General features: G+C 45.9%; 2 protein-coding genes across 9 annotated transcripts in view; both read left to right on the top strand.

The window, feature by feature from the left end:
• Nucleotides 1–13313, top strand: part of LOC104999008 (chromosome unknown open reading frame, human C10orf128) — a 41298-nt gene extending 27985 nt beyond the window's left edge. For 4 of the 7 annotated variants that reach the window (XR_826533.1, XR_826532.1, XM_010854430.1 and 1 more), the window contains one exon: nt 1954–3095. Coding sequence is in view for 5 of the 7 variants with exons in the window: in XM_010854430.1 (XP_010852732.1) it covers nt 1954–1978 (25 nt within the window). In the remaining 2 variants the exon portion in view is untranslated. Of the gene's footprint in view, nt 1–1953; nt 3096–10957 lie in introns of those variants that run through there. The other 3 variants (XM_010854429.1, XM_010854426.1, XM_010854427.1) reach the window with 2 other exon arrangements.
• A 5517-nt stretch (nt 13314–18830) lies between these two features.
• The window catches only part of FAM170B (family with sequence similarity 170, member B), a 6790-nt gene continuing 3884 nt past the window's right edge, over nt 18831–21736 (top strand). The window contains exons 1-3 of one of the 2 annotated variants that reach the window (XM_010854425.1): nt 18831–19011; nt 19363–19806; nt 20307–20451. In XM_010854425.1, coding sequence (XP_010852727.1) covers nt 20340–20451 — 112 coding nt within the window. In that variant the 5' untranslated portion in view covers nt 18831–19011; nt 19363–19806; nt 20307–20339. Of the gene's footprint in view, nt 19012–19362; nt 20452–21736 lie in introns of both variants that reach the window. The other variant, XM_010854424.1, reaches the window with a different exon arrangement.

Below are 21736 nucleotides of genomic sequence, written 5' to 3'. Positions count from 1 at the left end.
TTACCAGTATGCATCAAAAACTCAGCATCATAGCATTCTTCTTAAGATTTCCTCATTCCATATTTCTATTTTGCTTCTTCCAAAGTGAAAGCCCTGTTTCCCAACCATAGAAATATTTTTATCCAGTTGCTTTATCCTATAATACACACAAAATACATACTTCAAGAATTACAATACTGTACAACTACAAACTCACTTAAAAATTTCTTTGCTGTTCTTTGTTCTTAGAACTTAGCCCTTCATGTGTACAGAGCTTTGTGTTCAAGTTGAATTAATTATTTTCTCAGTGTGATTATGCTATCAGTTTGATATATAGTTAGAGATAAGTGTTTCAGTGTATATGCTGGTTTTTGTTTAGTTTCTTAATCTTTGTACTTTAATTTTATTTTTTGAGTATGTGAAACACAAGTATAGTTTTAAGCTAAAAATGTGTGAACAGGTAAACTTGGAGATGTCCTGCTCTCTTATCCACTCTGCTCTGCTCCTACCCCCACTGCTCTGAGGTAATTAATCTCAACAGTTCCGGTTTTATCTTCCCTGTGTTCCTTTTACAAAAATATGTTTAATTAAAAGATTTGCATGTATACAATTTTTATAACACTAGATGAATATTTATATACGCATGTATATATTATTCTGGTTCTCGTATGGGTTTATTTTTACTTGGGTCTCTGATTCGTTTGGTACGGTGCATGGTGTGAGGTATAGATCCAATTTTATCTTTTTCCCAAATGGCAATCCAGTCATCTTAATATCATTTTTCAAAATCACTGTATTTTCCCCAGTATTTTATTTGTCACTTTTATCATGTTCAAAACTTTCACCTATAGTTGGACTCTTTCTAGACTTCATATTATTCTCCAGTGGTATTTGTGATCACTCATGTGCCATCATCACACTCTTTCTTGGGGTGACTTCACGTATTACCTGGTGTGGCTGGTTCCCACCCACCTGGCTCTCCCAGTCTAGCTATTCCTGTGTATTTGTTTTCCATATAAACTTGACAACCAACTTCAGAATCTGGCTACAGAAACAGACATCTTGCTGTTTTTATTGGAGCTGCATTATGTTTACACGTTAAATTGAAGACAACTGACTTTTTGAGGATGTTATCCTTCATTGACACAAACCTATGCTTTTCACAGGTGCGTTTTTGTGTGTCTTAGGAGAGTTTTCAGATTTTGCCCTTACGGATTTTTCACATTTCTTATTAAGTTCACTTCTAAATATTTCATGTTTTTGTTGCTTTAGTAAATGGGATTTCCCATCATGTCTCCTACTTGGTCATTGATTTGGGGCATTAACATGATAGCAGCTGACATATTGAATGCTTTTATTGTTTTTTTTATTTTGTTCTTGATCTCCTTGAGTTTTCATCATATTATGTCTTCTGCCAAATTGTAGATCTTCTCTTCCAATAAGCCTCTAATTGTTTTCTCCTCTCTGACTGCACTGCCTAAAATCACCAGTGTTAAATAATAGTGGAAACAGTGAGCATATTTGTCTTTTGCCTGACCGTTGTGGGAAATTCTCTAGTGGTTTTCATTAAGTAAGATGTTAGATTTAGGGCTAAAGTACACGTCTTATCACCTTAAGGAAACCCACCAGTTCCTATTTTACTGAGTCTTCCCCCCCCAACCCCCACCCCTGGCCCAGGAATTTGTGTGGGATTTGGTTAAAAGACTTTTCAGCATTAGCAGGCATTAACTCATCCTCAGGAGACATTCTCTGGGATGGTCCCAGGAAAACGAGGACATACAGCCACCCTTGTTACTACTTCAGTTTTTTGCTTCTCTCCTTGTTGATCCGCATGATTTTGGAGGATGTGCTGGAAAATTGGATCTAGGCAGCCACTAATAATCCTAGAGTCTCCAAGCCTCTCTCTCTTTCTTTTGGTACCTAGCTCAGGTCTGGGTATTAATGAATCTTCCAGATGGCTCTTTTTCTTTCCAGAAATGCGCATGTGATTGAGCTCTGAGCGAGCAGCCTCTTCAGGAGGACACTCTGGACAGCTACTCACTGGAGACAGCTTGAATCTGAGCATCCAAAGCTGGTGATGTGCCTTCCCATGGAACTCAAAATGCAGGGCAAATAAACTTATAGAATCTACAGTGCCTCCGTCCTGAAAGAAACAGTGCTTCTCTTCTGCAAGGAGCTGACCGCATAAAGGGATGTACGAGCACTCTTGCGAGCAGTAAGAAGGTTTGGAAGTCGACGCATGCTCACGCCTGCCCTTGTTTCCAGTGTCAGAGCTGTTCACGCTTCATGATGTCACTGCGTCCGTGGACCCTACCAGCAGCAAGCGGCTCGTGGAATGAGAACCAGACTCAAGACACAGCTTCTTTAGCACCGCAGTCTACCAGGAGGTGAACAGCCTTGTCTACAGCTGTTGGCCTCAACTTCTTAGCTGTCAGAAGAATCCACCTGTCAACACTCAAGGGAACTGAAAGGTGAAAACCTTTGGGCAGTCTCTATTTCTATAAATGACTGAGAGATCTTCCAAAAGGAGAAAGGCAGGCTGGGCTGGAGTGGGATAAAGGAGTCTGACAGCTGTGGAATGGCCCCACAGCTCCGCAGCTTTCAAATGGTGGTACCAAAAAAGGATGAAAAGAGAAAGCAGCTGCCATGGCCTGTAGTGAGCTATACCAAAGCAAGTGATTGTTGTTATGCTTATAGGATTATTTTGTAGTGACTATGGCAATGTCCGTACCTTATCATGGAGGACGCACTGGAAGAGACATAAACCCAAGGCTGCGTGACGCAGGCCCCATTCACATTTCTCTCCCCTTAATAGTACCCTGGGTTTCTGGGCTGCATTAAGGAATACTCTTTGCCTTTTCATTCAATAGAAATCCAGGTGGCCACATGGAATGGTTCTCCTTAGGTTAGGTTACTCACCTTGTGTGTGGTAAAGATGAGTTATATTTCAAAACAAAGCGCTGTGTTGTAATAATTTGCCTGAACTCCCAGGGCATCTTTTATCTGACTTGATAACAATGTAGTTCATTAGCAGCCTTGGTTAACGGATAACCTAAAGCAGTAATGCGATACTCATAAGCAATTTTCTGTGTGTTAGAATAAACCATCTTGTAAGGTATCTGATAATTGATTTGCTTCTTTCAGCAGCATTTTAATTAAGACAGCTGGTTGGGAACTGAGGGTGAATGCTTCTAGATTCTCAGTAACCACTGTAATATCTATAAACTCAATAGAATGTGGGGTCCTTTCCCTCACCCCACATCATGACCTATTTTCCCAGCACCGCTCCCAGCCTCCAGTTTTGTCTGAGTCCCACCCAGAGTCTCCTGTGTGAAGAACACAGAAGTGTGCTGAGGACTGCTGCTTTCTCCTCGTCTTCCAATGCAGACATGCTGTGGGAAGCAGAATGGGTTGGGGGTTCCAGGCAATTGGCTTCCGTGGCTTATACCCCAATTCCAAGCTCAGTGACTTCCTTCTGTAGCAGTCCTACCGGAAGCCGTTTTTTCAGCCCCTCTTCATGGGAGCAGCTCCTGGGGACAGAGGTGCCGATGGGCAGAAACTCTTGGATACGTTGTTGAAGCAACCACGGAAGTCATCGTGTCTGTAGGTCCAATGTCCTGAGTGAGAGCCAGTTCTTCTGTCCTGCGCTGTGGTTTGGGACCAGAGGCCAAGGACTAGGATAAACCCCGCCCTCCCAGCTCAGTAGGCTCTGAGTCCCCCAGAACACATGCAGATCCCAGACAGCCCATCTCAACAGGCAGAACATCCTGCCCAAAGGAGAAGAGACAGTTGAGACTCAGATACCTGTGGGTGGAGTGAGCTGCAGATCTCAGCACCCAGACAGGATCTAAGGGCATAGCTGTGGTTTGCTGCCTCTGTGACTCAGTAACTGGAGGAGAAGGTAAGATGGGAGAGAGTTACCTGGCAAAATCAACAAATTACAAATATGCATCCATCTCTATGGGCTTCTCAGATGCCTCAGTGGTTAAAAAATTCTCCTGCCAATGCAGGAGCTACAGGAGACATGGGTTCTACACCTGGGTCAGGAAGATCCCCTAGAGGAAGAAATGGAAACCCACTCCAGTATTCTTGCCAGAATAAGCCCATAGGCACAGGAGCCTGGCGGGCTATGGTCCATGAGGTCACAGAGTCAGACATGACTCAGCAACTAAACACGCACGCATCAATCTCTATATTTTCAAGTTAAAAATATATTTGACATGGAATCTATAAATTAAAATAAACATAAAATAAAATAAATATGTGCATATATTCTTCTATGTGTTTTAGAAGTATGCATATGGTGGAATTATATTCTGTCATAGAATGTATGGGCGTTTGAATAAGTAAGTGAAAAACAGCCCTTTTCACCATCCAAATTTGGAAATAGCTGAGAGGTAGATAAACAAGTTAAACAGATGGAGATGAAAGTATTGGAGTTATTCTGATCTTCAAATGAGTCATGACACGTTAATATCACTCTACAGGCTCTAGAGTCCTGCTTGGTCCTTGCCCCAGTCTAAGCAAGAGGTTAGTGTGGCTGGGGTTGGAGTGTGGGCAGCAAAGATGCAGCGGATGGATGGATTTTGGATGGGGTTTAGTGGTAGGGGTCCCAGGGCTTGCAGACGTAGATTTGGGTGTGGAGCAAAGAGTGACTCAGCCTCAGTCCCAGAGTTTGGTGCCATGGAGAAGGATGTGGAAGGAAGCCCCAGGGAGTGCTGACCTTAGGAAGGGTCTGCAGCAGTTCTCGGGTTTCTTGGGTCAGCTCTTGGCAAGCCAAAAGATTGGCTGCACTTGGAGAGAGAGTGAATCCCATGTTCCTATGGGAGTTGAAGCTTGTAAACTGGGGTTAAAAGCACACCTCAGAGATTGTTCTAGAATGTGCTCTGAGATCCATGAGAAAAGCAGGGAAGAATTGGCCTGGAGGAGCTGTAAGGCTCTTTAACAGTGAGGTGGAGTGTGCAGAGGGGTTGTTTAGACAGAGGGAAGCTGAGCTGAGCTGAAGATACAAGCCGAGGGGCTGGTACCTGTGATATGAACCCTAGAAGGGCCAGGGCCAGCCTGTGCTCAGGGCCCATCCCCCTGATTGGCTCTCTTCTGAGTTACTTGTCATAATCCCAGGGCTTGTCAGATAAATTAAGCATCCTTCAAAAATATGACATTTCACATGGATGTTATCAATAGATGACAAATAGGCTTCTCCAAGGCTGTGTGTGCAGAGTGCAGTGAAGTCACTCGGGCTTGGACATGAGGAGTTATGAGTCAGGGAGGAGGGCAGACCATTTTGGAACCTGCTATGCCAATACCTGCTCCCCTTGTGGCTCAGCTGGTAAAGAACCCACCTGCAGTGTGGGAGACCTGCTTCCATCCCTGGGTTGGGAAGATACCCTGGAGAAGGGAGAGGCTACCCACGCCAGTATTCTGGCCTGGAGAATTCCATAGACTGTGTAGTCCATGGAGTCACGAAGAGTCGGACACGGCTGAGTGACTTTCACTGGCTCTGGTGAGGCCAATACCCAGGAGGATAAAAGACCAAGACAAAGTGAAGAAAGGGCAAAGCAATCACTGTGCGTGGGCGTAGGCTGCAAGGAGGAGGGTCAGGAAAAATCAGTTCCTGATGTGCAGTGTCCTGATGCACTGACACAGTGTATCCTGCCGTTTGGTTGTCTGGATATGTGAAGTCTCATTTCTCTTTCATGAAGCCAGTTTCAGAAAGACATAAGTGCGTATGTGAAAAAGAAGTTCAGTGGAAAGATCCCAGAAGTCCCAGTGCTCATTTGCCAGGTGTTCTGGGAGGAACGAGCAAATAGAACAAAAACAAAGACATATCAGAAGAGAGAGAATAAAAGTGAGCAGAGTTACAGAAAGGGACTAGACAACAGCTTAAAAGGAAGGATGTAGTGAGACGTGCAAAACCATCTATACACAGCAGAATCAAAGTAAATTTGAGAGCATCAGGAACAAAGAGAAGCAAACGACCCATAAAAATATGAGATTTTGAGAGAAATTAGACTTTTTGTTGGTGGAACTGAATGAAAGAAGATAAAGAACCAATATCTTCAAAATCCTCAGGGGACATGATTATGCACCATAGTACTCTATACCTAAACAGACGATCAATCAAGTGAAAAGGAAAAAAAAAATTAAAAAATCAGAAAATTTACTACTCCCAAAATTCTTTCTGGAAAAAAAAAAAAAAAAGATGACCAGAAGATGGACTTCAGCAAAATGAAAAATGAATTTAAAAGGAATGTGAGATACAAGAAGTGTCAGTGAGCAAAGAAACCAGCAAAATTCATATGTAAGTTTACACGAGCAACTATTATTTTTAAAAATTGTGGTGCCATTATAATACATTAAAATCTCACATGATCTCAATATGGGAGGTTGTGTGGGAGAAATGATAGGTATAAAACCATTAAGTTGTTCAGGGACATAATATAGAATATTGATTAGCTCTCAGTAATGATAGTAGAAAAATACAGTATTGAATTTGCATAATGTAAATTCAGGGTTGCATAATGTAAATTCTAAGAACCCCTAGAATAAAAAAACAGTGGAGGGTTAGAAAACACTAAACAATTACAAGCCTTCGGTTCAGTCGCTCAGTTGTGTCTGACTCTTTGCGACCCCATGAATCGCAGAACGCCAGGCCTCCCTGTCCATCACCAACTCCCGGAGTTCACTCAAACTCATGCCCATTGAGTGATGCCATCCAGCCATCTCATCCTCTGTCGTCCCCTTCTCCTCCTGCCCCCAGTCTTTCCCAGCATCAGGGGCTTTTCCAGTGAATCAGCTCTAAAGGAGAAAAAGAAGTAGCAGCAGGAGGAAGAGGAGGAGGGGAAGAGTAAGAATGAAAACTCTTGTGTATATGCTTCTGGGAGAGACATAAAGATTTCTCTGGGGCAGATACAACTTTTATTCCTAAAACTGCAAAGCATAGGTGGCATGACCAGTGTGAAAATGGCCCGAGGAACAGTGTTATGGATAATGATATTATCTGCCAGCATTTTGAGACGCCTGGTTTCCAAGGTTGCTGGACCTAGATATTATAAGGAAAGTACATCCCTCTCTGGCCTCCCCATCCTAGTTTGCACCTCAGACTTGGCTCCAGGGCCAGAGAGCCATGGGCAAGAGTAAGGGGAATAAGTGCTGCTTCTGCCAGCCTGAGTGGGTGGCCTCCAGTGGTCTTGGGAAGTCCTCAGGGAGGGAAGCTGATGGAATAAACTGTAAGACCACTTTATCCAAAAGGGAGCAACATGGTAAAAACAATTAGTAGAGGACAGGACAGCCCATTGCCTGGTGAGGCAGAGGGTGGGGATGCTGTGAGGATGGCTGCAGGCGCAGGCTGAGTCAGGCCGGGGGCACCTGTGGGTGTCAGTTCAGTTCAGTTCAGTCGCTCAGTTGTGTCCGACTCTTTGAGACCCCATGAACCACAGTACGCCAGGCCTCCCTGTCCATCACCAACTCCCACAGTCCACCCAAACCCAAGTCCGTCGAGTTGGTGATGCCATCCAACCATCTCATCCTCTGTCGTCCCCTTCGCCTCCTGCCCTCAATCTTTCCTAGCAGCAGGGTCTTTTCAAATGAGTCAGCTCTTAGCATCAGGTGGCCGAAGTATTGGAGTTTCAGCTTCAACATCAGTCCTTCCAATGAACACCCAGGACTGACTGATCTCCTTTAGGATGGACTGGTTGGATCTCTCAAGAGTCTTCTCCAACACCACAGTTCAAAAGCATCAATTCTTTGGCACTCAGCTTTCTTTTTGGTCCAACTCTCACATCCATACATGACCATGGAAAAACCACAGCCTTGACTAGACAGACCTTTCTTGGCAAAGTAATGTCTCTGCTTTTTAATATGCTGTCTAGGTTGGTCATAACTTTCCTTCTAAGAGTAAGCGCCTTTTAATATCATGGCTGCAATCACCATCTGCAGTGATTTTGGAGCCCAGAAAAATAAAGTCAGGAGCAGAGGAATAAGCAAGAGGAGGGTCAAGGCTACACTGACGTCTCCTCTAGTTTGGGAGGAGTGACTCGCCTAGACATAATGGCTGTTATTTCCATCAGTTGGATGAACTGATATGGACTGGCCTTCAATCAGTACGGGAATCTCCAGCGTGACAACAGCCACATGACCCAGACACTCTCAGCTGTCATGGTGACCATGCACTTCCTAATGGCTCAGCCCTGAGAAAACCATCAGTGGTGTAGACGACCATGTAGAAGGTTTTGTGCACCTCAGTTGCAGGTGCCTCCCCTCCCAAGAAAGTCTGGGCAAAAGGGACTAACTCCATTTCCCCAGAAGGGGAGGTGAGCAGAATGACAGGAAGGGAGTTTGCCCTTTAAAAAAAAGTTTTTCCTGTGTGAATGAAACTCATTAGAGGGGAAATAATATCTAAAGAAGCTTTATCAGAAGCTGAGTCATGTAAAACCCTTGAAGTCCCCATAGGAAGGAAAATGGGTGCCAGTCAAGGGGGGTTTGACCTCAAGCAGGCTGAGATTGTCTCCTTTTATCAGCTTCACCTCATTTGGAGGACGGCAATGACACACCCAGATGAGGAAAGAGGGGTGAGAAGGGAGAGGAGTTGGTGCCAGCGGGTGACTGACACCTGGGCCCTGCAGCCGGGGGCTGGTTATGCTCTCGGACATTGTTTGGTCTTGAGGGAACCCCTCCACCGCCTCCCCATCCTTGGGGGGAGGTTCCTGTGTCTTTGCTCTGAAAGCAATGAGGAGAAGGAATAAAAGGTCAGATTTAGGCCAAGGACAAGGGAGAAAACTTCAGTGTAACTTCTAAGCTTCAGCTATCATTCATGAAATCAGTGAGCCGTTTTGTCTTTCAAAGGGAAATATCTCTTCAAATTAATGATAATTTACACTACTTCTGAGCATTTGCCCAGCATGATTGAAAAGAAGCCTTGTAAAGCTGCCTTAGCCTTTACAAGATATGTAATCATTTCTTTACAAGATAGGTATCATTACATGTTCATTACAAGATATGTATCATTTCAGGAAATGATACCAAGGCCAGGGCTGAGCTCTCTAAGGGGCTCAGGTGCTCAGAGTTGGTGGATGGTGGTGGATGGGAGAGCGGTGGACTGGGGCAGGTGTCCAGAGGGGGCAGGAAGGGACATGGCGAGAGCTCTGGAAGCACTCTGGTGGTCACTGAGGACCACCTGGCTTGTGGTGATGGGGAAAGCCTGCACTCTACAGATGGACCTGGGTCCTGGTTTGGATACCTGGTCCACAACTCAGGAGCTACTTGACCTTGGAAGAGTTGGATAGGCAAATGGCAGGAGTGGAGGGGGATGAGAGCTCTCCAGGACCATCACAGGGATCAAATAACATGATGAAATGCTTTGCTTTGCACCTGGCCTGTGGCTGGAGGTAGACAGATGTGGATTCTTTTCTGTATATGAACTTGGAGCTGAGAAGACGGAATCTGGGTGGTGCTTCCTCCTGTCCAGGCAACTGGAACAGCTAATTCTGGTCCCAAAGTGCCTGAAGCTCCATTTCCCCATGCTGGCTCCTTGGGGCAGTTCAGGGCTAGAGAGGCTGCCCTGCGCCGCCCCGCCCCAGGCCCGCCCCTGATTCTCTGTCTTTCCTGAAGGCAGGAGCTTGCTTGCCCAGCTGGCTTCGATCAGCCTCTCACTGGGCCACTTTTCTGTCTTCATTTGTCCTTGTTTATGTTTCCTTGCAAACAAATGTCATGCCTTTCCCACGGGCTTCTCTCTAACCAGTTTATATTTTAACCCTGTGTAGACAGGGCCAGATGAGACAGAGGATGAGATGGTTGGATGGTATCACTGACTCGATGGACATGAGTTTGAGTAAGCTCCAGGAGTTGGTGATGGACAGGGAAGCCTGGCATGCTGCAGTCTGTGGGGTCACAAAGAGTCGAACACGACTGAGCGACTGAACTGAACTAAACTGAGACAGGGCCAGATTTCTGCTCTTCGCCCCAGTCCTATTTCCTGCAGCCAGTGAGCCAAATGCTGCCTTCTGACATCTGTCCCCAGGTCCTGGGCCAAGGCGTGTCTGTAGGACCTGATATGAAGCATCCCGGGGATGGATGGGTAGGAGGCATGGAGTTTTACAAAATCTTGGGTTTATATGTGTATATATATGCATGTATTTTGAAAACTCAGTAGTATTTAAATAAAACTAGAGAGAATTTATTGCTTGGGCTTCCATGGTGGCTCAGTGGTAAAGAATCTGCCTTCTAATGCAGGAGACATGGGTTCAATCCCTGGATCTGGAAGATTCCCCTAAAGAAGGAAATGGCAATACTTACTCCAGTGGGAAATCCCATGGACAGAGGAGCCCATGGGCTACAGTCCATGGGGTCACAAAGAGACACAAGTTAGCAACTAAACAACAACAATTTTTTGCTTATTTTCTTACATGTTTATTGCACAAAAATTAAAAAAACAAGGATAAATAAAAGGACAGGGGAACTCCTTTTCCAAAGATAAATGTTGCTCACTTTTTGGTGTTTATCATTCTCAACTTTACGTATCTGAGCATGTGTATATATGCACGCACACACATATGTACTAGGTTTCCATAACTGGGTTTGTATGGTACCGTGGACCCTTGAACAACACGGGTTTGAACTTTGCAAGTCCACATATATGTGGATTTTTTTCAATAGTAAGTACAACAGTAGGTTGAATCCGTGGATGAGGAACCTTGGATACTAGAAGTTATATTCCTATTTCAACTGTGTTGAGGATGGGTACCCCAAGCACCAGAGTTGTTCAAGGGTCAGTTATATATGGCTGTACTTACTATATTGTGAACATATTTTCCCAAGTTCTTCATGAACACCATGGCATCTCTTTGTTTAGTTATCCCATATTTTATTCAACCCAGGGGTTCTCAAATTCAAATCAGTCACACGGAGGATTTATTTAAACCCAGAGGGCTGGATGTACTGGGGTTGAACTCAAGAATCTTCATTTCTAACAAATTCCCAGGTATCAAGGATGCAACCCAATCAACCAAAATTCCTTTCCTGGGACACTGGTTGCTTCTGAATTCGTGAGTACAAATATCACTGTATTGAAAATAGGTCAGAAAAATCTCAGCATACTGTTAATTTCCTTAAAGATAAATTTCTAGAAGTGAGATTGTTGAGAGTGAGGGTATCACAGGTTTAAAGTTGCGGCTGCATATTACCAGAACGTTGTTTCAATCTGTATTTCCACCAGAACGTTGTTTCAATCTGTATTTCTACCAGAACGTTGTTTCAATCTGTATTTCCACCAGAGTATGCTGGTTCTGGACCTTGTGTTTGTTTAATTCTTTTTTTTTTTTTTTTTAAGATAAAATGTATCCCTCTGATCTAGCTAATCTGTATAGAAAGCTAGATTCGCCTCCCACAGGCTGTGTGAACCCAGGAAACAGCACCAAGTGCACAGAGGCTGTTTTTTCATGTTAGTGGAGAAAGAATCCTTGTTTGATCACATTTCTAGATTGCTGTGAGAATCGTAATGATGGTGGGATTGAGCGCCCTTTCTACCCGTGACTCACTTGCAGACGGGAGGGTCTGAGCACTTCCTGAAGAATTCAGAAGCAGCCCCTATTGTGGAAACTTCCCGAAAGTTAGAATTACCGGGAGAAATTTGCCCAAAAGGCTTGTCTTCCCAGCCAGAACTGTGGGCTCCATTAACTGCATGCAGGAGGCCTTGGTGGTGGGCCAGTAAATGTTGAACAACCTGTCCCCTGCCTGGGGTGGTAGTGGGGCAAGCAGGAAAGGCCTTGATTTTACTCTGCCAATTACCATGATGGAAATCCCCCCTCCAAGTCCTCTTACAAGCTGCCAACGTGTCACGGAATGTAGTAAAATAATTGGGAATTGAGAAGTTTTGAATATTTGTTACTTTTGTGCATTATATAATCTAATTATAAGTTGATATGATTCTGATTTTGATAAAAGCTGTTTCACAACTGGCTTTCAAAATTCTTGAAAGATTTAACAATTGGTTTTCGTAAGCCAGTCCTAGCTGGCCCCAGATCACCACTGGCTTCCCCTCTTGGCTATAAACTCATTAAAAATGCAAGTCACTTTTCTATCTTTCGGGAAGAATAATGCCTGGTTATGCCAACTTCATTTTTTTACACTTGGCTGTGGGCAAAACACTGGCAATCTGAATAATTTGGGTTCCAAAGCTTTGACATTTATACATAAAATAGTCTGATATTAGCCTTTGCAAGGACTGGGATCTGGGGTCGCCCTAAGACGTCTGGCTCTCGTGCATGGCTGCCAAGCTCCTCCTGCACACACTGATGCATAGAGAGAAACCCAGCAATGTGGAGGAAGAAGACTTTGCTTCCAGAACCTCAACAGTGAGGTCTTGAGAGATGTGTTTTTCAACTGCTGCCATTCTTGCCTTTTAATTTTCTTTGTTTATCTTTATCGTGATCAATTTAATTTGCTGTGGGTTGGGTGGTGAATCCTACAGTGTGACTGCTCCTTATCACATGCTTATGGACTGTCATTTTCCAAAAAGCTGACTTGATTTGTATGTATACTGTGGTCCAAAGGCCAGCTAGTCATACTCCTTTCACAAAGGCAGGTAAATAATATAAAAAATTATTTTGCGATCTCTACACTGCTGTCTCACTGTCAGGCACCACTGCCTGTGAATTTGTGCTGTATCAATAGCTTATTGTGTTTTGTAGCTAATAAAGTAATATATTTACTGAGTTAACTTCAAGTTTTAGGAAATCATTTTAAAGCTATAAACCAAAATTTAAATAATATGCAGATGCTTTTAGTCTTCTCTTGTAAATAATAAATAATTCTCTTATGTTCCCTTCTGATCTTTAGCATATTTATTGAATTTCTGACAGGCAGAGTGGACTTGGGACAGCGTTTGAGGAGAGCTGTTTGTCCCTTGTGATGTGAATCAACGCTGATCTCCTTCTCACCAACGCCGGCAGGGCTTATCTTTCCTCTCCAGGACTGGTGCCACACTGCCCAGGATGCTGGCTGATTCAGGTGGTCAGGGGCGAGGTGCTTGCTCACTGCTTTCTGCCCATTCTCTGTGCACTTGTGGGTGTGCTACAGCCTCGGGCTGCCTCCTTGACACGGGGGTCCTCCACTTCAGCCGTCTGGACACGCTGATCACATGGAGCAGCCTGCCCGCCGCAGCAAAACCAGGTGAGATTTCTCCTAGGAAGGCAAGGGCTGTTCAACAACTGAAAAGTCAAGCCATGTTAATAGAATGAAGGGATAAAATCATGTCAATAGATACGTAAAAAGCATTCTAAAAAAAAAATCAACATCCTTTCATGATTAAAGCACTCGGTAAATCAGGATTTGGTGGCTCAGTGGTAAAGAATCCTCCTGCCAATGCAGGAGACATGAATTTGATCCCTAAGTAGGAAAGACCACCTGGAGATGGAAATGGCAACCCTCTTCAGTATCCTTGCCTGGGAAATCTAACTGGATAGTGGAGCCTGGTGGGCTACAGTCCACAGGATCACAAAGAGTCGGACACAATTTAGCCACTAAACAACAACGACAAATTAGGATTAGAAGGGAACTTCCTCAACATGAAAAAGTCCATGTACAAAAACCAGCGACGTTGTCAATAGTAAAAGATTTAATGCTTTCCCTGAAGATAAGTAATAAGACAAGGACACCAGCTTTCAATTCAACAGGATACTGAAGTTCTTGCCAGAACAACAAGGCAAGGGAAAGAAAGAAAAGACATCCAAATGGAAAGGGAAGAAGTAAAAGTATCTCTGCTTGCAGATGACATAATCTTACGTATTAAAACCCTAAAGAATCCACACCTCCACAAAAAAATCTGTTTGAATAAGCAAATTCAACAAAACTGAATTTTAAAGTTGTATTTCTATACAATAGTAACGAACATTCCAAAAAAGACATTAAGAAAACGGATCCACTTACACAGCATCCAAAAGAATAAAATACCTAGGAATCAATTTTAATCAAGGAAGGCAGGGTTTGTACATTGAAAATACATACAAACCCCACTGGGAAGGCGTTGCTGGAACCGGTCTCAGTGCACTGCGAGAGTGCAGCTAGCAGCGGACTGGGGTGGCTCATGGACTGCCTTTCCTGCTGGCCCCTCAGTCTTGGCCTTGGGTTCCTTTCTTTGGAACTTTCCTGTGCTCAAGGAAAACACAGCCTGATCCAGCCTTCCTGGAAGTCCTCCCACCTGACTCCCTGACGTTCCTGGAAGGCGTGGGACCACCTGCAAGGCTGGGGGTGGCAGGCTGGGGAGGGACGGTGGCTGTTTCCCCTGGGACACCTCTACCATCCGATAAGTAAGCCCATCAACTTACAAAGGAGACACCGTTTCTGAAGGACTGGGATAGGAAAAAGGCAGTCTTAAGAGGGGAGTCTGCAATAGCCATTCTGATCGTGGGGATAAAAATAAATTATCCCAGTTCTGATTGCCTGGTTGCAGATACCTTGGATGTGAGCTGAAGGCTGCACAGGAAGTCAGCCCAGCGCATTTAGAAGTTGTGCTGCCTCACTGATGGTCTTTAGGGTCCTGGGATCTCCCCTTCCACGCAGAAGCCATGCTTCCAGAAAGTTCTCTCAGAACAAGTTAGCAGCTGATATCCTCAGCTCTGTATCCGAGGTGGCCTATGGCCAGCACATTTTAGACAGAGAGGGGAGGAAGACCCAGCCCTTTCCCCAGAGCTCTCTGTGTGGCTCTCTAAGAACCATCGAGGGGAGGGACCAGCAGCTGGGGTCCCAGAGCTCCTGGGTACACATGTGGCCTTCAGCTGGAGTGCCCTTCCTCCCAGCTGATGTCACCTTTTCAAGGAAACACAATTTGGAAAGACACTTCTGAATCCCCAAAACTTGTTGAATCTTTGCAGTCTCATGGAGCCAGAGCTGGGGTGGGGGTGCTCTGGGCCAGGTTGGGGCTCTGGGGCATAGCCAGGGATGTGCCCGAGAGGCCCACAGGGGTGCCCTCCTCCCTACTGCCTAATGACAGAGGAGTCCTGGGCTATTTGTGTGGGCGCCCTGAGGTTAAGGTCAGGGAGACAGCTCCAAACAAACCACGGAGAAGAAGCAGCCTGTTATTAAGTCTGAAGGAAAACAAAAGCAAAAGTCCCTTCCTCATTCACTCGGGGAGGCTGAGGGAGAACTTCGTATCACATTTCTCTGCGGCTGAGTTTTTCCTTACGTGGTCCACTGACTCACTTCTTTTTAAATAGTGACAAGAAGCAACAGAAAATGAACTCAAAAGATGATACTTCTCTACTCTGATCCTCAACTTATCTTCTGGCACTTTCTCTGCAGAGTTAGCACAGGCTAAGGTCATAAACAATTCCTGGGAAATTGGCTTTCACTGGGATGAACTCCCAGTCTGGAGCCGGCCTTATACCTGGCAAGCAGCGTCTACGGCAACTCACCACTTCCCCGCCTCCCTCGGTGTTCAGTCTGACAATACAAGTTTTTTGAGAGGGGCAGTGACAAGGTGACCCTAATTTCCAGTTGAAGGGAGGGGTGTTGTCCACTTAAAGCACTTTACACAGCAATCGGCTCAGCCTCAGAAATGTTGTGTCCTGTACACCAACCCGGGTAACGCCAGGCCCCTTGGCCAAGTGGACAGGCTATTTCTGGAGGCTCATTGGCTCCAGGATGAATGATCTGATTCTCCCTGTAGCCTAAATTGTGGCCCAAGCCCATCTCTAGAGTTAAAAGTGAAGGGAAGCGAGAAGTGGCGTCTCTGTTTCCTGCTGGGGCTGTGGCTGGTTCGCTTCCTGTTAGTTTCTTCTCAGTGGAGAAAGAAAAGGGAGGGGGCTGAGAAGAGGAGGTTTTGGAAGGAAAGTGGAGACTGGAAACTTCTCCAGGCCTTCTTGATGAGGTTTAAGACTCGCACGTGACGTGTGAAATGAGTTGGCCAGGAGTCAGAGCTCCGAGAAAGTGCTGTGTTGGTCCTTCTGGGCTTTTGCACACCAGCCCTGCCGGCTCCAGCAGTGGAGCATGAAGTTCTTGGCGAGGCTGGAGACCCAGCTGGAAAACTGCGGGGGCTGAGACGTTAGGGGGCTGGGTGGGCCTGATCTGTTACCATCCTCCCCTTGCACTCCCCCACTCTCCCTGCCCAGGGAGGGCAGGAACCCTGTATGGGTGGCCTCCGATGAGTAGCTACTTGGAGCAGAAGATGGGGCTGTGACAGAGAGCCTTCCCATGGCCAGACTCTGCTCAGAGCCCGTGTAAAAATGAAGGACAGTGGCACATTTTGATGCTGCGTTGCTTTAAGCACACACCCCCTCCTCCACCTTGCCCCCAGGAAGAAGACCTAGGGGAAGAGCATGGGGCAGCCTGACAAAGCAGTCCTGCCTCTGGGCTTGAGGGCTGAGCAGTCCATCCTCCTGTCACCTACCTGTACTTGGAGTCCCAACCTCCATCTGTAACATGTGGTTAATAGTGTCTCACTGGTAGGACTGTTAGGAGGGTTAGAAGGAACATACGTAGATTCTAGGGCAATAAAGGAACTGACCCAAGTACCTTTGGAAAATGGTGTTTTCAACTAGAAACTGAATGGCTAAATACAAAAGGAACTGTGTGTAAGCATTGTACTCTCGATGTTAGAGTAGCTTCCCAAGGGTTAACAACTTTGAAGCTGCTGTATGTGAATGCTGGGGTTGCACAAGTGTGAAAATAGACGGTGGGTGGTGGCAACCTTCCTCCCAAGTTGTGCTGGGTGTGCCCCAGTGATCAGCTGGGTACACCGTAGTCCTGATGCTGCTCAGCGAGCCGTCTCACCGGACATACATGAACAGTGCATGGAAAGTCAGTCTACGGAATGCCTATGGCTGAGTGACAAATCACCCAAAACTTAGTGTGTGAAGCTGCTCAGTTTCTGAGGGTCAGGAATTCAGGCAGAAGATGGCTGAATTCAGAGGTGGTGGCTTTTCTCTGCCCTGAGAAGTCTGGGACCCCAGCTGGAAGATTCAAAGGCTGGAAGTCAGACTCATCTGATGGCACATTCATTCACACGTCTGGTGGCTGGCTGGGATTTTTGCCAGAACTGTTGGCTGGAACACCTCCGTGTGGCCTAGGCTTCCTTATAACATGCCGGCTGGGTCCAGAGGAAAGGAGAGAGAGAGACAGAGAGAACCCAGAGGAAGTGATGTTGTTTTCTACAACCTAGCGAAGTCTCCAAGCATCACCCCTCTGTGTTCAGTTGCTGGAGGTTGTTACAAAGTCCACTCTGGTTCAGGAAGAGGGACCTGTCTCTCAGTGGAGGACTGTCAGCTTCACATTGTAAGAGGAGCCTGTGGGATAGGAGCACAGGTGTGGTCACGTGGGGAAAACACCTCCAGTCAACCATAGCTCCACCGAAGCTTTTCCACTTTCCTTGAAGTCACCACTGCTCCCACTGGGATGTGACTGCTTCCTCTGTGCCTCCACATTCATACACAGCATAGGCTTGGTTTAGGGTTTTGTGGGGAGGGGTTGCATGTTTAGTTTTTACATATGTGGGATTCACTTATCTCTTGCTTTTTTCACTTAACATGAATTTACTTACTAATACATGTAGATCTCTTTATTGCAGTATAGTATACCACAATTCGGAGAAGGCAATGGCACCCCACTCCAGTACTCTTGCCTGGAAAATCCCATGGACGGAGGAGCCCGGTAGGCTGCAGTCCATGGGGTCGCTGGGAGTCGGACACGACTGAGCGACTTCACTTTCACTTTTCACTTTCATGCATTGGAGAAGGAAATGGCAACCCACTCCAGTGTTCTTGCCTGGAGAATCCCAGGGTCGGGGGAGCCTGGTGGGCTGCCATCTCTGGGGTCACACAGAGTCGGACACGACTGAAGTGACGCAGCAGCAGCAGCTTACCACAATTTGGTTCTGGTGTAATTTATTTAACTACTTCTTTATGTTGATGGATCTTTGACAAGTTTCTTTTTATTTTCTATTTTGAATACTACTGTAGTAAATATTTCTTGATGTGCTATTGTATGCACTTAGCACTAACTGTGAATGTTTTCCAGGCAGTGATGTTAATCGCTGAGTTGAAAGAGCCCGCTTTTCATTGTAATGGGTGCTACCAAATTTCCCTTGAGAAAGGCAAGCCGTGCACTTACAGGTAGAATAGAAACATATTCATTTCATTTTGTTCTCACCAGCACTTAACAACTGCCAATCTTTTTAATTCTTGTTTGCCTTGTGGGTGAAAACAATATACTTATACAGCATGTGTTTTTAATTCGTTGTTTCCTTCCTAGAATTAGGTTGAACATCTTTTCATATGTTTATCAGCCATCTGCCCTTCTTCTCCTGGGGATTGCTTATTTATTTCCTTTACTGAACTATTCATTTCAGTTTTACTAAAAAGCAGAGAAGTGGAAACTGAAACAGTGAGTTTTTTGTTTTTTAGCAATGAAATTAAAAAGATTCTCAATGCTCGTGTTGACTGATGCATTTAAGTTTAGAGAAACCACCCTATAATAATAAATGTTAATTTATATTTTCTTTCTAAATATTTTACATTGAAAGTTACCCCAGAGTCACATGAAATTAGTCTTAGTTGTTTTATATGAGGTAAGGCCAAAGTTGATTTTTTTAAAAGTGAATAAAAATGTTCAGCATCATTTATTGACTGAGTCTTTTTTTTTCCTCCTAGACATTTATTTACTTTATCTCTTAAAAATTCAAATATTAATACATAACATGATCTTTTCCTGGACTGCCTTTGTCTTCCATTGATCTATTTGATTTTTGTGCTCTTACTGTTTATTTTTATAAGGCAAGTCTCTTGATTTATTAAGGGAGAAAGACTACACTTACAGTGTTTCCTCTTCCTGCCAGGGAGCTCTGCCTCTTTATAGGTGCGAGTGTGACTCTCCATCTCTCAGTAAAGCTCTGTGGCGTTTCCCTTTACATGGTGGCTTCTGGTTCTGGAGAGGAGAGTATTCCTAGGTGCTGCGTGTGCTGCGGTGGTTGTGTTGCTTTGGGATTATTTTCAACCAATTATCTTCTGAGCTGTTGAGAATTTGGGATCCAGAGGAATTGAGTTGGTGAGACTGAGCAGGGGTTGGGGGGATATGGGGAGAAGTGTTTTGGGGGAAGTGTGCTCAGGACATCCTGGAGCAGAGAGAGAGGGCAAGCTGAACAGGCGCCAGAGCGACTGAGCTTGGAGTGAGGTTTGTGCAGGTGGAGAAGCAGGAGGGGACTCAGAGTTGTGGGATGAGAGCCAGCCTGCCTTGGGGCTGCAGGGATCTGAGGTACAGAGAGAAGCCAACTCTGCTAGACAGACTTGCCCTTGTCGGTCCATCCAGATACATGTCCACCGTGTTCACCCACTATTTATTCATTAATTTGACAATAATCTCTGGAATCCTTGTGAATGTGTCAATGTATTCTACTAGATGCTGGAGATATGATGGGGGACATGAATGAATGACGTCTCTCTCCTCATGGAGCTGACATTTAAGCAGCAGCAGATGAATGCTGGGAAGTGGTTATGCCTGTACATGCACACGTCATAGAGTCTGAGGGGAATGGATTCCAGGTGGCTCGGACAGGAGTCGTTTCAGAGACTGCAGACAAGAGTGAGCCATGTGGGGCCTAGGGGTGGGCACTCCTGGCAGCAGGAAGGGTAAATGCAAAGCCCAGGGGCAGGAGCATCCCTGGTGTGCTTGAGTCCCCAGACCTGAGCGAGGGTAAGCAGAGAGCGGGGAGACGTGAGCAGGCACCTGGGTCCCCAGGCCGCGGAGCACCAAAAGCCCTAACGAGACAGCGGTGGGGCCTCTGAAGCAGTGAGGAGGCGGCAAGGCTCCGGCCCCGGTCCCCTGCCGTGGCCACAGTTCAAGGTAGGCCCAGTTTGAGGTTTGGTGATGATCGTATGTACGCGAGCGTGTGTGCGGTTAAGCGACCGTGTTCTGAATTTGTGTGTGTGTGTGTGTCTGAGTGTTCATGTACGTTTGAGTGTATGTGTGCCTGAGTGGTTGTGTGTGTCAGCATGAGTATGTATGTTCATGTGGGTAAGTGTCTGCATGTGTGCTTTTAGGCATTTGTGTGTGTGTGTGTGTACGTGTGTGTGTGTGTGTGTGTGTGCGTGCGCACTGTATGTTTGCGTCTCTGACAACACACAAAGCAGGGAAGGTCCTGGAGGGGATGGGATCCTGGTGGGCAGCCTCTCCTTGCAGCTTGGCTGGGGCTGTGTCCTGGCCACGGGTCACAGAACAGATCAAAGTCACTGATGAGGTCACAGAATAAAGCCAGGAGCCTAGTGACCACGGGTACCTAGCAGCCACTGGGACTGAGGCCAGGGGAGGCTTTAGCACCGGCCGAGCCCACTCGCACCCAACAGCTGGAGCTCTGTGCCCCGGGCGCTCGGGTCATCATGAAGCAGCGCTTCACAGACCGAAGGGGAGAACCGTCGCCCACGGACCAGGCCACCCTCAGCCTGGCCAGCCCGGAGTCCACGGAGGAGAGCGTACAAGCACGCCAGACAGGTCGGTTGAAAGGAAGGGGGTCGCTGGGGTGTCCTTGACAGGGCGGGCTCCTGGGGGAAGGGGAAGGGAAGGCACCGGCTCACCCCTCGGCGTTGTCACCAAAGTCCTGCGTTGGCCATAAACATGGACGATGGGTTTACCGGGGCCGCTGTTGTGAGTACACAAGGGGATTTCAGGAGGTATGAGGATGACGTCCTAAAATGGTAGTCATATCTTTTAACTTGCTTTGAAAGAAACAGAATTGAGGTGTCAATTCTGTGATTTCAGCAGTGATATAAAAAGTTCCTTTATAATAAATGGATGAAAGTTAATCCGTAACATCATTTTGAAGTGACCATGGGCAGCGCCCAAGGGTCACACCATCTTCGGGCCAAGTGACTGGTACCCACTCTATCAATCATGTCAATGCTCTGCGCTTCAGTTTTCTAACTTGTCAAAAATCAGAACAATGCAATTTCTTAGGGTTTTTTGAACACTGAAAGAGTTAAAACATGACAAGCACTTAGTGTTTATATGGTGATGAGATCCAGTGAGGGTTTCAAGGAAAGTGTGAGATTCTCCTGGAGGAAGATGAGACATGTCCCCCAGATGCCAGGGGGAAGGTAGGGCTGACTGGTCTGGCCAAAGCCCTCCCCCTCTCAGGCTTTATTGAGCTGTGATTCACAAATACAAACCACATCAGTTTTGTGTACAGTTTGAAGAATTTTTGCAGGTACACATTTGTTTAACCACTATCAATACCATGATGCAGAATCTGTTCACCACCTTCCAAAGGTTCTAGTGACCCTTTGCAGTCAGTTCTCCTGCTGCCTTTAGCTCCAGGTAACCCCTGTTCTGTTCTCTCTCCCTACAGTTTTGCCTTTTCTAGAAAGTCATCTAAGTGGAATCAAATACTCTATGACCTATTCACCCTAAGTTCTTTCATTTAGCAGAATGCCTTCAGTTCAGTTCAGTCGCTCAGTTGTGTCCAACTCTTCGTGACCCCATGAATCGCAGCACGCCAGGCCTCCCTGTCCATCACCAACTCCTGGAGTTCACTCAGACTCATGTCCATTGAGTCAGTGATGCCATCCAGCCATCTCATCCTCTGTCGTCCCCTTCTCCTCCTGCCTCCAATCCCTCCCAGCATCAGAGTCTTTTCCAATCAGTCAACTCTTCGCATGAGGTGGCCAAACTACTGGAGTTTCAGCTTCAGCATCATTCCCTCCAAAGAAATCCCAGGGCTGATCTCCTTCAGAATGGACTGGTTGGATCTCCTTGCAGTCCAAGGGACTCTCAAGAGTCT

Source organism: Bison bison, unplaced genomic scaffold (genome assembly GCF_000754665.1).
Source record: "Bison bison bison isolate TAMUID 2011002044 unplaced genomic scaffold, Bison_UMD1.0 scf7180017864341, whole genome shotgun sequence".
Classification (NCBI taxonomy): Eukaryota; Metazoa; Chordata; class Mammalia; order Artiodactyla; family Bovidae; genus Bison; species Bison bison.
The sequence above is the reverse complement of the archived record's forward strand: the minus strand, read 5'-3'. Positions and strand labels throughout refer to the sequence as shown.